Source organism: Bubalus bubalis, chromosome 20 (assembly GCF_019923935.1).
Source record: "Bubalus bubalis isolate 160015118507 breed Murrah chromosome 20, NDDB_SH_1, whole genome shotgun sequence".
Classification (NCBI taxonomy): Eukaryota; Metazoa; Chordata; class Mammalia; order Artiodactyla; family Bovidae; genus Bubalus; species Bubalus bubalis.
In genome coordinates this window covers 14,761,494-14,779,093 of record NC_059176.1, presented here as the reverse complement: position 1 = coordinate 14,779,093, position 17,600 = coordinate 14,761,494, and the positions used below count along the sequence as shown (strand labels likewise).

Below are 17,600 nucleotides of genomic sequence, written 5' to 3'. Positions count from 1 at the left end.
ACTCACTGGAAAAGACCTTGATGCTGGGAAAGATTGAGGGCAGGAGGAGAAGGGGGCGATGGAGGATGAGATGGTTGGATGGCATCACTGACTCAATGGATGTGAGTATGAGCAAACTCCGGGAGATACTGAAGGACCAGGAAGCCTGGCATGCTCCAGTCCACAGGGTCGCAGAGTCAGACACGAGTGAGCAAGTGAACCACCACCACCAAATCCAGTTTGTCTACACCCTGCTTCCCATGGTGGAATGTCACAAGATGTGTGGAAGGGAGGGGCTGAGCCCTTCTCTTCCTCTCACCCCTCCAGCCCCACCTGCCCCAGGCTTTGGGAAGGCGTGATAGCAAGCCTTTGGCCTCCTGCTCATGGATCACTTCCTGGACCTGAGTTCACGCATCACTCCGCCCACAGCCCTCTGCTTGTCTGGGTCAAACATTCAGGGACAGCACATACTGGACTGAAGGAGAGAGGTTTCAGAGGCCCCGGGCAGCGATCCTCAATGTGGTGGTGAGGAGAACATCCCCCGGGGCGGTGGGGAGCATGTGAGAGTCTGCGTATGAGTGGTCCTGGGTTTGAAAAGGCTTCTCTGGAGCTTCTGATTTGCTCCCCAAGGGGGACATAACCCTCCTCACAGCGAGAACCACGATCGATGCACGACAGGGACCTCCGGTGAGCTGGAGCGGAAACATGGCTTTCCACTGCTGGGCGGGCTTCCTTCAGCCTTCTGAAGGTAGAAGAGCTACAGGGAGCTCAAGGGGAAGGCTGTGGGAATACGGTCCGGTGACGGGGTCATCACAAGACAGGAGGGGCAAGGGAGGGGCAAGTCAGCATCCTAAAGCAGCACACCGCAGTCTTCAGAGGACAAGAGACAAGCTCGTGAAAGAACCATATGATGGCTCCACGGAACGGAGTTCCACAGGGGTCCCCCCCCCTTCCTTTTCTGCCCCAGCGGCTTCCATCAAGCTTTGTGTTTTGTTCATTTGAGAAGGTAACCAGTGACTCAGTGTTGTCGGTCATGAAATCCATCTCACATGACTCACAGCATCCTTACACCTATCCCCAAGATGCCGTGACATGTTCTCCCCTGCCACACAAGGGCCTAAGGAAGCCTGTCTCATTGCCGGGGGCACTGTCACCAGGGCCGCTGGGCTGCCAGGCAAAGGGTCAGCCTGCTGGGCTGCCCAGACCAGCTGTCCATGACGAGCAGGCAGGTTGGGGTACCCAGGCTCAGAGCCTCATAGGAGGAGTCACACAGCCTAATTCCCACGTTGTATAGTTGAGGAAACAGAACCTTTTTCTACCTGATACTTTTTCTACCCCTGTGGTAATTCAGTGAGCTATAGTTAGGGAGAGAAAGGTCCTAAATGAAGTCAGGGGAACTCCTTGTCATCAGAGAAAAATTCTCACTGGAAAAAAGAGAAATCAGCTTTAGATCAGATTTAAGACAGAAAGGCTTGCTCTTTAGCACACCTTTTTGGTTGAACTCTGCCTCTCTCCTTTTTTGCTTCAAAGAGGCTTTACCTCATGTCCAGTTTTGTTTAGATGCCAGGCTGTCCTAAACTGATGGAGGACCATGCAAAGGCAGAACGTGTGAGAGCCTAAAAGATGACGGAGGAAAACCCGAGCGTTTCTGGAACACGCACATCCAAGGTACTGGCATTGGCGTTGTGATTTCTGACATCAGAGGGTGGGGATGAATCCAGAGATACTCCCCCAATTAGAGGTTCTGAACTCTGGAAAGCACTGGTGGCCCCTGAAGAGTTTCTTCCAGAAGACCCTTTGGCCCTGTCTTCCTCTCTGCCCCTGGCTTCCTCTATTTTCTGCCCTTCTTTTCCCTGACTATGATCAAGTTTAGTATATCTTCCACCCCAATACTAGACTGTGGGCTCCTTGGAATTAGAGATTCATGTTTCATTACCTTTAATATTCTTCTAGAGAGCCTATGACTTCCCTGGTGGCTCAGACTGTAAGGCGTCTGCCTGCAATGTGGAGACCTGGGTTCGCTCCTTGGGCTGGGAAGATCCCCTGGAGAAGGAAATGGCAACCCACTCCAGTATTCTTGCCTGGAAAATCCCATGGATAGAGGAGCCTGGTGGACCACAGTCCACGGGGTCACAAAGGGTCGGACACGACTGAGCGACTTCACTTTCACTTTTGGAGAGCTTATACATCCTGTGCCTCTTCCCTCCCTCCCTCCCACCCACCCATCCAGTTCTGAGCACATGCGTGTGCCAGGCACTGCCACAGCGGCTAGGAATACAGCAGAGAACCAGAGTCCTCCTTCTATGGAGCTGACATTCCAGTGATTTACTCAGGTTTTCCTCTGTCATCTTTTAGATAGGCTGTGTGCCGTTTAACATGCACTCTTTCATTTCATCCTCACAGCAACTCAATAAGGTGATTACTGTTTTAATCCCTGTCTCATACAGGAGGAGAAGGAATGATCAGAGGCAGCGTTGCTTGCTTTGTCACATATCCAGCTAAAGAACGATCTGGGATTTGAACTTGGGTCTTCTTGATTCCTTCGCCCAGGGCTGGCAAACCAAGCCTGCCACCAGAGTCCCCAGTGAGATAAAATAACCTTTGATTGGAACACAGCCATGCTCATCATGTATGTGTTGCCTACAGCTGGTTTTGCATCACAATGGCAGAACAGAGTAGTTGTGACCGTGACCATATGGCCCACATAAGCCTAAAATACTTCTGGCCTTTTCCGGAAAAAGTTTGCCAACCCATCTTAGCCTAAGCTAAGCTCAAGTGATATTCACCATTGGAATAAATTACCTATACGCTTTATTAACATTTTTAAAAAAATGGCCTAAAAAAATCTATGAACATTTTTTGAGCACCTGTTCAAACATGTGTCGGGCCGTTTGCTTCCTGGGAAGGTGGGGCCCCATTTGCACTCAATCGCCTTCTATCACTTGATCTTTCAACCAGTTCGAACACCTGCAGCCGTTGTTAAAAGCTAAATCTGGTGCCTAAATCCCCATTTTCTCTGCCTTGTCTCTAGCTCAGACAAGAAAATCTATTTATTACTTTAAAAAATGACAAAAGAGATTAATCAGGATTTGGCAACTAAATTTATCATCTGGGAAGAATCCAAGAGATAAATTGAAGCACAGTTCTTTACTCCCTACTTCATCCCTCCTCTCAGCCTGGCTTTATGGGGACAGCCGAGACGGCGGTGAAATTTAGGACCAATAATGCCCGGAAAAAAAACACACTGACGGCTAAATTAGTCTGGCAGGAAGGTGGGTTGCAGGGCTCTAAGCCAGGAGTGAACTGTGGGCATTGAGTGAGGCGAGGGCAGGCACCCACTTAGGTGCAGCTGAGCCCAGGCCTCCACAGAACACCCCAGGGAGCGGGGACACAGACTCCAAAGCAGACCCAGGCGCCCTGAGAGCCACACTCCTGGCAACGCCTGGAAAAAATGTGCCCGAGGGAAGGAGGGCTGCTGAGGCGGAGAGCAGGGGGAAAACAGTAGAGCAGCGGTCCCCAGCCTTTTGGCAGCAGGAACTGGTTTCATGAAAGACAGTTTTTCCATAGACCAGGGAGGGTGGGGGGTGATGGTTTCTGGATGATTCAAGCGATCACCTTTCTTACTTTACTTCTGTTATTGTTACCTGAGCTCCACCTCAGATCATCAGGCATCAGATCCTGGAGTCTGGGGGCCCCTGTGGAGGACGGTGGGCATGGATGTGTGCGGAGAGGGGTGGAGTTCACACTCTTGCCAGTGTCTTTAAAGTCTGCTGACTTGGAGAGAAGCCTGACCCTGGCTTTCTCAGGCCTCAGCTGCTTAAGTGTCAGGACGCTGGCTGGGACAGAAGAGGAGTGGGGATTATCACAGCAACAAGGGGGCAAAGCCAGAACCAGGTGGACTTGTGCCCTCTGCAGAGCCGCTGGGGTCCACAGGCCATGTGACTGACCTGGCAATGAACAGTGCGCCTCAGCTCAATGCCAGGCTCCCTGGGGGTGCATTAGAAGTACAAGACCCCGTGTAGTGGTTAATCCTCCCGACAAAGCTGTGGGAACTATTACCATCCTCATTTTATAAATAAGGAACCTGAAGGTCAGAGAAGTCAAGGATTTTATGCTCAAGGCCACACAGAAGTAACAGAACAGGATCTGAGCCCCCAGGTCTCTGCTGCCTTTAGTTGGGGGGCACATTAGTATTATGCAGTGACATTTGCTTTAGAAGAGTCTATGGTTAAGACCTCCTAACGGCTGAGAGAACCGTGTACTTTCGTCCTTCAATCAAATCAGAAGGCCGTGTGTCTGCCGTGCTCTCGCGGGCAGCCCTCTGGGTTAGACCAATCCTTCTCATCCTCTCTGTTAATCCAGGGAGGTGTGGACAAGGTGATCCTAACGCTGGGTGTTAGAAGGCGGGGAGTCAGGCTCTCAACAAAGATGTGTTAAATGTTTCTGCCACGTGGACAGGAGCCTGGTCTTCAGGGTGGACCCTGGCCTCCTCACCTCTTTCCAGAGGGAAGGGGGAGGGAGGGAGGGAGAGGCAAGGAGGAGGGGGAGAAGGGGGGAGAGGCAAAGAGGAGGGGGAGGGGGGAGAGGCAAGGGGGAGGGGGAGAAGGTGGGGGAGAGGCAAGGGGGAGAAGGGGGAGGGAGGGGGGAGAGGCACGGGGGAGGGGCAGGGCTAGGACAAACACTCTGGAAGTCACGAGCAGAGCGTGCTCAGTCACTTCAGCTGTGTCCGACCCCGTGGACTGCAGCCTGCCAGGCCACTTTGCCCATGGGATTCTTCAGGCAAGAATACTGGAGTGGTTGCCATTCCCTTCTCCAGAGGAATCTTCCCAATCCAGGGATTGAACCTGTGTCTCTTGCATCCCCTGCCTTGGCAGGCAGGTTCTTTACCACTAGTGCCCCCTGAGCAGGGCAGGCCAGTGCTTTGCCCAAACTCTTCTCTGCTTAAGTGGTTAAACATCATGGTTCTCCCCTCACTCTCCTGCCTGAAGCTACAGGTTTGCTCCTCAATTTGGATGAGCTTGGTTTTCAAAAGCCAAGTGGTAGCCACACCCACTTCCGTGTGGCCGAGCGGGGCCAGCACTTTGCAGGCGCCCAGTTCCGGAGCACGAGATTTGGTTCTAACTACACAGGGCACTGTCCTCAGTGCTTCAGGCTGGGCGGGTTCAGGGTTTAGAAACAGGTCTCAAGGCCTTAGAGGACAAGCAGTCTCTGCACTGGCAACAGCCTCGTCCAGTCTTGGCTGTCTCTAAGGTTTTTTGGTTTTGTTTCTCACTGCACTGCTCTGTATGTGGGATCTTAGTTCCCCAACCAGGGATTGAACCCTCGCCTCCTGCAGGGGACCACTTGGGAAGTCCCTGTTGTCTCTAAGACTTTAGGGAAGGGGTTAGAGCTGGCAGAGCCGTCTCCTCCTCGGCTCTAGGACTTCCTGGCATCACATCTTTACCGAGGGCTCCACCCTTCACAGGGAAACGTAAAGGTTTTGCTAATGTCAAAATCAGATCTTTCTAATATAAAAATTAAGAGTCTCAGTTCAGAGACTGCCTGAACCTTTGAGGCAAGACTTTTAGAGTGAATTCGGCTCCCATGTACCAAGCCCTCGAGGAAGCGGTGCCTCTCCTGCTCGCTGAGCCTCTTGTAGCGTGGCGTGGGCACAGAGGCTTTTTCTCATCCTCAAGTGGTGCTGGATGAGACGCGGTTCATGCCATGCAGCTGCCTGCCTTCCCTGCAACATGATCCCCACAATGAAGAGTTTATCACGAGCCTGGGCCATCAGCACCCTGGAGGTCACCCACTTGAATTCAAAATCTTCAGTGTTTCCCGGCTTGTTTTCCAGTTTCCTGCTTTGCCATTTAGGCTGCTGGAGTCTATTTCAAGCCCCCCAATAAGCAGCAACACAGCCCTCTCCCAAAACATCCCCGGTGGCCACATCACTGGTGAAAGAAAAAAGTGCTTTTGAGTAATTACATTACTCCAGCTACCTTTGCAGATGGCCAGATTAAGGTGAAGCATTCACACTTCTTGAAGGAAAGAACCTCACTTTGTTGCAGTTCTACTGAGGAGATGAGCAAAGAGAGCACACGGAAGTGAAACGCAGAAGTAAGGCTATATTTAGGAAGAATTCTTGCCTAGGCGCTTTCTAAACAGAGGACCTAAGAAGTTACGGCCCCTCTTTCCTATCCTTCCCAACAGGTCTTGGAGGCTGAGGGATGTAATAACCAGCCTTACCTGGTTATTTCTTCTTTCAGGGCCGCAGGGTCTGCAGGGTAAAACTTCACACGGAAACACATGGTGAACGGAGGCTGGGCTGCACAGAAAAAGAGGTGTCCATCAGCAAAGACCCTCCCTGGAAGACGACGGGACTCGCTGCCCCCCTGGACGCACAGGACTCTGAACCATCAGAAGATCCTCTCGTGTTTAGGGCCAACTTCCGCTCAGAACAAAGGAAGGTTCCCAAGACACACTACAATGGGGAGGTTTTCTCCCGCCCTCCCCAGGGGCGAGGCTTCTATCTTTTACATGGACAGTACTTACATCTCAATTGCTTCACCACAGACTTTGTAAACTCCAACCAATGCTGAAACAGAGAACACAGACCAAGAAAACCCTAATGAGAAGCAGTGTCAAATATATCTCGCTGTATTTGATTTAAATAGCTAGACAGATTGTAGCCCAGGGTGAACGCGGCTCAGAAGCCTGTGATATGTACGTCTGGAGAGTAGAGAGTGATAGGATTTTCTGAAATAAGTTCCCCATGGAACCAGCTGTGAAGGGGGGAAGAGTTCCAGCTTCAGATGCCATTTCTGGGGCTCCCTGGCAATGTCGCCTTCCAAGATGGGGCGCCAGAGTTCTGAGCCATGTTTCTGGTGTGCTGATGGGCAGCAGTGAATGCACGGATGTGTGCTGGGGACAGAGCTCCACTTGGCCTGAGTGGCGAATGGCTCCCTCTCATGGGCTGTGCATGTCTGTGTGATGTGGTGGGGTCGTGAGGACACACAGAGGCTATTGGGAGCAGCTCTCGAAAGCACTGGCAGGTGGAATTTCATAAATGGTGAGAAGGCAGGGATGGCTGGTGTATGTTTCGTTTTTGTTTGAGCAACACATTGCCAGCCCTTGTGTGAGGGAATACATATTCAGACTTCCTTGGCATCCAGGGATGTTTAAAATGTAAGTCTTGTAAGATACCCAACCACAACTAATGTAGTATCCTGTTTTCCCCGGATTTTCACAGAGGCTGGACACAGTAGCGACACATTCCTACCCCCTGCCCCCCGCCCCCCACGGTACTTCCGTTTGGGTCAGGAAGCAAGGAGACGGTTCTATATCATTTTCCCACTTCTACATGGATAACTTATAAAATGCATTATTGATGTTTGCTGCTTTTGTGCTAATCAGGAAACTTGACAATTTGCAGAGCTAGAATAGCTGATATTTGGGTCTTGATTATCAGGAAGTAGCTTAAAAGCACTGACCATAAGCTCTGGGAGGGCAGGACATTCTGCCTGTTTCCCAGTGTGTCACTGGTGACCAGCTCAGCGTTCAATGTTCAGCAGTAAGACGGATGGAGAAGCTAGTCGTCACCTCCCTCTTTTCTGGTGACTTTTGCTCAGTACAGTGGAGCCTCTTGGCAGAGTCCTCTCTCTGGCAGGAGAGCAGCCGGGGCCGTGCAGACACATCCTGGCCTCCCTCGGTTTCCAGCTCTCACCTTCTGGGCTGGGCCGTGGTTCGTGCAGTTAATGGACCCACTAAGAGCCAGTTCTCCCATCAGTGCCACATGGATAATCTGAGCTGACACTCTGCTCTCTTGCTTCCCTCTGATCTGAGTTCCCATGAGGCTGGCAACTCATTATAGCCACTCAATGTGGTTAAGAGGTCCTTCTCACATTACACGGCCCATCGTGGCGTGGCTTCCCAGGGAAGGAAAGGCAAGGGATGAAATTGCATGGAAATGACTGGGGTTCCAGGCCGTGCCTGGGAAGGCGGCAGAGGCTGGCCTGTGCAGAGCACACTGGGACTGTGGACAGTGAGATGAACACAGCACATGTCTGGGGCTCAGAAGACAGAACGCCCTGCGGCACTGGACCCATAGGTTAAAATGAACAAAGGGAGATAGACACTGGGCTGCCCCGGTGGCCCAGATGGTAAAGAATCTCCCTGCGATGCAGGATCCTGGGTTCGATCCCTGTGTCGGGAAAATCCCCTGGAGGAGGGCGTGGCAATCCACTTCAGTCTTCTTGCCTGGAGAATTCCATGGGCAGAGGAGCCTGGGCTACAGTCCATGGGGTCGCAGAGAGTCGGACACGCCTAAGCGACTGACACAACAGCAACCACACAACTAAGTGCAGTGACAGATCCGTTAGCAGCAGAAGGCAGAGAGGCTGAACACAAGAGGCTACTCCTCTTGGCAATAGGTGGAGAGCAGAGTTTGTACTGGAGTGAGACTCCTGAAAGAAGTGAGGCTGGAGGAGACTCAGAGGGGTGGGCAGGCAGTGGAAAGCTTTTTCTGAGAGACTTCAAGGATCTGGCAGAAAAATCTTGACAGCATCCCCCCAAATATGGTGAGGGCCAGGGTGACCTTTTGCAGCTGTCTGGCTAAATCCAGGTCCCAGAATCACTAGCAAATTGATAACACTGGCTTGGGGAGGTGGGGTTAGGAGAAGAGTAAAAAGAAGGTTCAGAGACAGGAGCTTCCACCTGTATTTGGGTGAGTGGACTGGTGTGGTACAGTCTTCAGATTTGGGAGGCTTGAAGGGCAGGCTGAGATCAGGATGAGCCCAGGGCCTGAGGGGCAAAAGGGGATGGGGAATGAGGGTAGCTCATCCAAGAGTGGCCAGAGGAATCCCAGACCCTACAGAGACCCCTGAAAAGTGGGCAGGGACAGCATGGGTGTGAGCGCCAGGTTCTGCCTCCCTGGTGCTCAGGGGAAGGGGTCTAGGGGGAGCCAGGGAGCTCACCTCCTCCATCTCTACTGTGATCAGTAGATACAGAAGGACAATTCTCTACTGGTCCATTTCCTCACAATGCTCAACGACCCTTGCAAGCCTCCCTGCTCGGCTTAAACCCTCAACAAAGGCACAGAATCAGGTCACTTTAGAGGCCATAGAGCAGGAATTCAGCAGAGAACCCCAGAAACCACACAGGCTCTGGCATCAGGCAGGTCTGAGCAGGAGACAGGCTTTGTCATTTGCCTTGGGCAAGTTAGGTAACCTGTCAGGAGACTGTTCATTCATCTGGAGAGTGGATGGTCAACTGCCAGTACACATCTCATTCATGGGAAGGATCCAGTAACTTATGTGAAGCTCTCAGCTTCGTGCATGCTAACACCTCAGCGCTCAACATCCATCGGCTCAAAGGTCTAGGGGTGTGCCCAGTGTGGAGCCTGGCACATGGCAGCCACTCCATCAAAGTTTATTTCTCCTTTTCCTTATTTTTCTCTGTCTCCTTTTATTAAATCTCTGTAATCTCAACACACTCTCTTTTTCTCCTCAAACACATTCTAAGTGAAAAACAATGGACAGGACACACTTCACCCTTGAACAGGATACATTTTACCCTTTTTTCTTCACACGCCACTGTCTTTGGAAGGTGAAGAACTGCAGGATTTGCAAGGGCCGAAAAGCCTGTGTCAGTTGGGCTCCACCTCTGTCCTGCTCGGGGAGGGTTGCTGTGGGACTCAGGCAAGGCCCCTCCTAATCAGACCAAGGCGAGCGTGCCCATTTACCAGGGAAGGGGCAGGACAGCCTCAGCCTGTGACCTGGGCTCTGCGGCCACCACACCAGCCCAGCTGCTCTGCCTCTAACTGGGCAGCTTTGGGCAAATCTCTTGAGCTCTCATGCATATTAAAAAGCAGAGATGTCATTTTGCTGACAAAGGTCTGTATGGTCAAAGCTGTGGTTATTCCATTTGTAGTGTATGGCTGTGAGAGCTGGACTATAGTCATAAAGAAGGCTGAACACCAAAGAATTGATGCTTTCAAACTGTGGTGCTGGAGAAGACTCCTGAGAGTCCCTTGGACAGCAAGGAGATCAAACCAGTCAATCCTAAAGGAAATGAACCCTGAATATTCCCTGGAAGGACTGATGCTAAAGCTGAAGCTTCAATACTTTGGCTCCCTGATGCAAAGTGCTGACTCACTGGAAAAGACCCTGATGCTGGCAAAGACTGAGGGCAAGAGGAGAAGGGGCGACAGAGGACAAGATGGTTGGATGATCATTGACTCAATGGACGTGACTTTGAGCAAACTCCAGGAGATAGTGAAGGACGGGGAAGCCTGGTGTGCTGCAGTCCAAGGGGTCGCAATGAGTCGGAGACGACTAAGCAACTGAACAGCAACAACAACTTCAGCTCTCCAGGTTGCCATTTCAGTGTCTAGCAATCGATGGAGCACGCCTGGTGAGCTCTGCTGCGGGGTGTTCTAGGTCTCACAATATGATCCGAAGAGATGATATCCAACTGCAGGGTCCAGCTGGTCCCCTGACTCGTGAGGCTAAGCTCTGAACATAGATGACGATTAGTGCCTCAGGCTTACTGACCGATGCTCTCCCCCATCCATGCTTTGAATATGGACTTACCCGCTGCTTATCAGGGTCCACAAAGCGGATCCCAAAATAGTCTTTCTCCAGTAGATTCAGGTGGTGGCAGAGAAGGTCAAACAGGTATTGGCCTTTGGCATCTCTCTGCAAAGAAAGCAAGCTCCACTGAGAAACAGAGTGTAATTGTGTTTTGAGGGTCATTAAAGGTCACTTGTGACAGTTCCGTGAGGATATGAAAGGGATACATGTCCATAACCATGTCCTCCACGTTGTGATGGATTCAACATTCTTGGGAATTCTGAAGCTTTTAGCACCTGGAAGGAGCCCAAGAACCCTTCCTTCCACAAAGATAAGGCAGATAGATTCAGGTAGGCCCAGTCCCCGTCGGGTGGAACATGCTGAGTCTAGCTTGTCTCCATCCCCATCACCCACCCCACAGGTGAAGACACCGTCTCTCACCGCGGCCCCGGCCAGAGCCTTCTAGCCGGTCCTCTGTTTCTGGGCTCGCCCTTGCTCCACATGGCGGCCAGGGTGACCACCATTTAGACAAACTTTTTTTTTTTTAACTGAATAAGTAATGCAGGTACATAGTAAGATATTCAACCATACAAAAGCATATACTACGAAGAGTAAGTCTCCCTTGGACCTCACTCCCCACCCCAGGAGCTTCTTGGGTATCTTTTTTTTTTTTTTTTTTTGGTTTTGACTTTTTTCTTTTTTGAATTTGAAGAGGATTATCTGTAAGAGAAGCCTGATGAGGAAACTAAGACAGAAGTAAAGACGACTTCGTGAAAAATCACTAAGTCACATTTCTCAACTTTTCCACCATGAAGATCCTTAAGATATATTTTCAACTGTAACGCTTAGTTTAAAACATTTTATACTGAAAGCCAACACATGTACACATATGTACATGAATGTGTGTACGTGTCATTTATATACATGAACATGCGTTATGTATCTACACACATAAATAATTAAAACAACTTTCACAAAATGCTCTCCTTACTATGCAAGATGTAGGTTGATATTTTAAGTGCTATCTGTGACTTCACTATGGTAATTTCAGAACGTCTCCTGAGTTGTGACCTACAATTTGAAATACACTATGTTAGAAGTTCTCTTCCCAAAAGTTCATCTCAAACTTGGATCCTCTTTCTTCTTCTTTTCTTGTGTATCCTTAATGTGGTTATATTTTATACCCGAGCAAGCTGATATATACATATACATCTTCTCTTTAAAAAAAAAACGTCAGCGGCATATTTTATACCGTGTTCTGTTTCTTGGGATTTTTCCCCACGTAGGGTCTCTTGTGATTCTTCCTATAGCAGCACATATACATGAGCCTCACAGGTTTGAACTGCAGTGAGCACCCCGTGATCTTTAACTATATTATCGCTCCTGCCTAACGCTGTCAGCAAGGGGCCTGTCTTGCTATCAGAACAAAATCCAAACTCTGACCATGGCCTCAAGGCCCTGCATAACCTGGTTCTGGCCTCCTCTCTGAACTCCCCCAAACCATTCTCCCTCCTCTCCGGCCACAGTCTCCCCACTCCTGAGCATGCCAAGGCTCTTCTGCATCTTTGCGTCCTCTCTGCCTGGGATGCCCTCCCTCCACTCATCTCCCTGAGGTCTCAGCTCAGATGTCTCTGGTGCAGAGAAGTCTTTCCCCTACAGAATGATCCCTCCTCGTCTCTTCATAGGTCCTTTGTTTATCCTGTTTATTTCCTTCATGGCCCTGACCAGCCTGTCAGTGTACTGTTCATTATTTGTTTACTGATGTATCATCTGCTCCCTTTCTAGACTACAGTTTTCATGAGGGCAGAAGCCATCCCCCAGAATCCAGCACAGGGCTTGGCATATGGCAGGGACGTCCTCAATGCTTATTTGCTGAATCAATGAATAGCAGGTGGAGGGGGTGGCCAGAAGGTTTTACAGAATGTCAGGAAATTAAGTCCCTCGCTTCTAAACCCATAACCTTCTTCTTCAGGGACCTGCCTGGAATGAGCTGGGAGGAGAATGGCTTGCAGGTGAGTGTCAGGACAGCGTCTGACACTGTCCTGACACTTGAGCTCTGCAAGGCAGCGTCTCTGGGCCTCTCCCCAGTGGTTTCCGCAGCTCAGCCAAGATGCTCGTCTCTGGTGGATCTGTGTTTAGTGCTGCATCGAAATCAAGGTGGTCTTGTAAGATCCGAACCATCTCACCTGGGGCAAGGCCCAAGGCCATGGGGTGTTATGGGAGGGCCTGGCCCTGCTCCAAGAATGGGCAGATCTTCAAGACCTCTTCAGAATATTTACCCCTCAGGGACTTCCCTGATGGTCCCATGGCTAAGACTCCATGCTCCCAATGCATGGGGACCGGTTCTATCCCTAGACGGGGAACTAGATTCCACATGCCACAACTAAGAGTTTGCATGCTGCATCCAAGACGCGGTACAGCCAAATAAATAAAAATACATTTTAAAAATATAAAAGAAAATAGTTTACCCCTCACTATTTCCCTTCTGCCAGCTCACCTGATACTTTTCAAAAAGAACTAGGGCAGGATAGCAAATCTCTCAGCGTGTATATTAAGAAGCTTATCCTTGCAGGACTGGAAGGATGAGCGAGGGGACAGCTCAACTAAGGAAGGTGGTGGCACGTGGGCACCTCTCCCTCCTCTTCTGCGGGCCTCGCGCTCCCTCCCATGACACAGCCCTGAGGCAGCGGTCCCCATTCTTACACCCTCGGGTCTCCCACCAGAAAAAGCTACTCTCACAACAGAGCCTTGTCGTGAATCACCCTGGAACTTCAGCCTGACGGGCCATAAAACCAGGTCTTTCAAAGGACTCTAAGAACAACGGTCATTGTGGGCATGGCTGTCAACTCTTACTGATCCACCTGAGGGTGAGAAGAACTTAAACTCATTTTTAAACGGAGGAAATAGGCTTAACCCTATCTCAAGCAGCATGTCCTGTACTTATTCTCTCTCTCAAAGCAACTGAAATGGAATACTAAGAGACAGTGCATATTATGAACATTTTTCTCTACAAATTTTCCTTTGTACCAAGCTGGCTACTACACTGTGATCAGCTGGGGGAGGGGTTTCTTTTTTTTTTTTAATCAAAGTATAGTTGATTTATTAGATTATGTTAGTTTCAGGTGAACAGCAGAGTGATTCAGCATTTTGGCAGGTTATACTTCATGATAGGTTATTACAAGGTAATGGGTATAATTCTCTGCATGATGTAATATATCCCTGTTGCTTACCTATTTTATATATGGTGGTGGTTTAGTCGCTAAGTCATGCCTGAGTCTTGCAACCCCATGGACTGTAGCCTGCCAGGCTCCGCTGTCCATGGGAATTCTCCAGGCAAGAATATCGGAGTGGGTTGCTATTTCCTTCTCCAGGGGATCTTCCTGACCCAGAAATTGAACCAGGGTCTCCTGCACTGCAGGCGGATTCTTTACCAACTGAGCTATGAGGGAAGCCCTATAGTCGTCTGTTAATCCCACACCCCTCATTTGTCTATCCTGGGGTGAGTTTTTTAGATTTATTATTTATTTAGGCTGTGCTGGGTCTTCATTGCTGCACCTGGGCTTCCTCTAGTTGTAGGTTTCTCATTATGGTGGCTTCTCTTGTTGTGGAGCTGGGCTCTAGGGTATGTGGGCTCAGCAGTCTTGGCAGACAGGTCTAGCTGGCCCTTGGTGTGTGGGATCTCCCTGGACCAGGGATGGAACCTGTGTCTCCTGCACTGGCAGGTGGATTCTTAACTTCCCTGGCCCTGCTGCTGCTGCTGCTGCTAAGTCGCTTCAGTCATGTCCGACTCTGTGCGACCCCACAGACGGCAGCCCACCAGGCTCCTCTGTCCATGGGATTCTCCAGGCAAGAACACTGGAGTGGGTTGCCATTTCCTCCTCCAATGCATGAAGGTGAAAAGTGAAAGTGAAGTCGCTCAGTCGTGTCTGACTCTTAGTGACCCCATGGACTGCAGCCTACCAGGCTCCTCCATCCATGGGATTTTCCAGGCAAGAGTACTGGAGTGGGGTGCCATTGCCTTCTCCTCCCTGGCCCTGAGGGGGAATTTTAATAGCTGAAGAAGTTGGCTTTTTTGCACACAACAACCATATTAGCACAGGAGCCCGAGGCAGCCATGGGGAAATCGTGCTTCTGTGATAGAAATCACATGGACTTTTAAATAAGAACCATGTCTTCCATAAAAATAACTCAGTCACATGAGTTGGTGGCTCAAATACACTTGCATGGCTCTTAGCTGGTAAGAACGTTAAGTTCAGTAGATCCAACCTTGGAGTTGTTCCACTTCACAGGAAGAAAAAGGAAGCACTGGCTTTTCTCCAGGTAGTCACAAAAAACAACAATAACAGCCACACATGTACATTGTTTATATCAGTACAAAAGAGTTTTTTCTATTTCCCAGCATCTGGTGAAAGCCCTGCTCCCCACCATGAAGTGACCCCTCCCTTGGAGCACTGGGCCTGTGGCTGGTGGCCGGGCCCCAGGCGGCCTCTGGGGGAAGTCACATTCAGGTGGAACTCGTGGTGGGTTCCCACAACAGACCTCTGGCAGGGCCTAGTGTTTGGAGATTGAAAACTTCCTGGCCTGCACTGACAGATGCCCGCCGTGTCCTAGGAGTCCCTCTCTGTGGTCTCCCCGCCTTAAGCTGGGGCTTTCTGGACTACTCTCTGGCAGCCAGCCTTCTCCTCCGGTGGGATGGCAAAGCCCAGTGAGCCCACCTCCTTTCCCCTTGGCCGCAGTCGCCCTGGCGCTACTCTCACCCGGGTGCTCTGAGCTGGATGTTGAGCCATTGATTACACTGGGGAAACAGGCGCTCACGCTGACAGGTGATTACTGTTTAGTCACAGAGTCGGGGCTCTAAGCCCGAGGCCGTTTATCTTCGGGACAAGCGAGCTGAGGCAGAGCACCTGAATCCAGCTAAATCTCGGAGGTTATTCTCCTCACAAGGACATGAGTAAGGGCAAAACAGCGCATGAAGCACCCATCTAAAACATAAATTTACATTTTATGAACCATAGTAGTACCTACACACATATTTAAAAATGTAGTGCATAGACAGGCCACCTCTTAATTCTGTCTAGACGGTGCCCAGAATGATGCATGAGCCCCTTGGAACCGCTCTGCAACTCTGAGGTCTGGAGAATTCAGGCGCCTTCCTGGAGTGCCTGGTCTGATTCTCCATGGCTTATCTATTGTCCAGTGAAGGCAGCAGGCAGGCTTGGGCCAGCGACCTAACCTGTTCAAGGTTCACCACATTTTCTGCCTCACAATCAATAGCCCTGGGCAGGAGAACAGCTTTTTTTTTTTTTAACCCATCACAGGGTTGATCCCAGGGACTCTGGCCTGGTGCACTCTGATCAGAGGGGCTAACATGTAGAAAGCCCCCTACTCACTGGGCCTCACCCTGTGCAATCCCACTTACCCGGAAGGCAGGCAGACTGTAAGTGCCAACTACCTGAGTCATGAAGAGGGCAAGAGACACCACAACCTCCTCAGATCCTGGGTCCCAGGCGGTTAAGGGGAGCTGCCATGGCTTCATGGCCCTTCGAGAAGGCAGAGGGGAGATGGAGGGTTGCAGGAGGTGGCACCAGCTTCCCTGTCCCCAAAACACAAGAGTCCAGGGGTGTGGAAAGGCCATGCCAGGATGGAGGGAACAAGAGTGGATGGAATGAGCTGTCCTTGGGGTGGGATGAGGCACCAAGGGTGGGAGGAAACCCCAGCCTCTGTTCTGACCTAACTTTACATTTCTTGTGGGCCCAAGACTGGCTTTCTTATCTGTGTCCTCAAAGGGCACGCGGGCGCTGCCAGCTGCCGGGTTCAGGAGCAGATGCTGAGAGAAAGCACTTTAATGTCACAGGGGGACAGCCACGGTAGCTCATCTTCTCAGGGCCAGGGCACGAGCACACGGAGCGGGAAGTGTGAATCAATTCCCGGGGTGCCGTTCTGCCCTGGTGTTCACACACTACAGCGGCCGGGCTTCTGGGGCACAGGGAGGAGAGGGGCACAGACACAACCAGCAGGGCACTGGATTTCTTCACCGCTGCACTTTCCATTTTCTTTGAAGGGCCCGAACTCCTGCCAAGCTCCGGGCCCAGGAGCCCACTTTTCTTGCTTAGTGGTAAACCAACAAAATATGTCCAGGAACTGCTGAGGCTGCAGCTAGACAAGCAGCCGGCTCCCTCCAAGAGGAGATGGGGGTTGGGGGAGATGTTCAGCTCCATGGAGAAATGCCGGGCAGCTCAGCGCAGGGCCGGAGAGGAGCCCTCGCTCCTGACTCTCAGCGGAGACAGACTCCAGGGCTTGGCAGCAAGGCTGGGGCCCATGTAGGCACTTGGTATCTAGACTGTAGCACCAGGAGGTCCCAGCACTGCACTGGGACCAGTGGCTATGTGGCTCCTGTGGGGAGAGACGAGGGCCTAAGGAGGGAAGTTGGAGTTCAGATGGAGAAGGAATGGCACGCACCTGGACTCCTGCAGCCACCTGCCCGGCTAGTCCTTAACAAACGCAGCGCCTTCTTGAACCAATAGCCCGCTCCTCCCCACTCAACAGGCAGGACTGAGAGAGTCAGGGTGCTTTCCATGATGCAAAGAGCTATCTGTAGGTTTCGATGCCAGGCGTGGAGCCTCAGGGAGCCCCGCTGGCAGTCCTGGCTCGGGTCAGAGAACTGGCCGAGCTCAGCACCATGAGGTGTGGTGGGCAGAGGACTTGCACACAGGGCAGGGCAAACACATTCCATCTGCAACACGGAGGTCACCGTGCCCAAGTCAGCGTCACAAGAGGGAGGGCTGCATGTTCTGTCAGCACAGATGGCCCAAGCCAGACTCCACAGGGGCGATTAGGATCTCTGAGCAGACCCCTCAAAGCGGCTGTCAGCTCGTAAGAGCAGGGTTAAGGACAGCGCTAGACTTATTGAGTTATCAGTGATGATGTTTCCACAGCCAAGGCACCCCTGCTCCTGTGTGGATTCCTTGTACTTGGGGAAGTTACCAGAAAGAAAAAAAAATCTGAGCTGAGCCTGAAAAAGAGCAAGCGTGTCCATCTTTCCTACAGCGAGGCCACCTTTATAGTAAAGTGACT

The 17,600-nt window shown here is 51.0% G+C and overlaps 1 protein-coding gene across 7 annotated transcripts in view; it reads right to left on the bottom strand.

Annotated features, from left to right (window-relative positions):
• The window catches only part of FRMD5 (FERM domain containing 5), a 320,737-nt gene that overhangs the window by 34,074 nt on the left and 269,063 nt on the right, over positions 1-17,600 (bottom strand). For all 7 annotated transcript variants that reach the window (XM_044933417.2, XM_044933418.2, XM_044933415.2 and 4 more), the window contains 3 exons: positions 10,548-10,652; positions 6,511-6,553; positions 6,205-6,283 (listed from right to left, as the gene is read on the bottom strand). In XM_044933417.2, the coding sequence (XP_044789352.1) occupies positions 6,205-6,283; positions 6,511-6,553; positions 10,548-10,652 (227 nt within the window). The remainder of the gene's footprint in view (positions 1-6,204; positions 6,284-6,510; positions 6,554-10,547; positions 10,653-17,600) is intronic.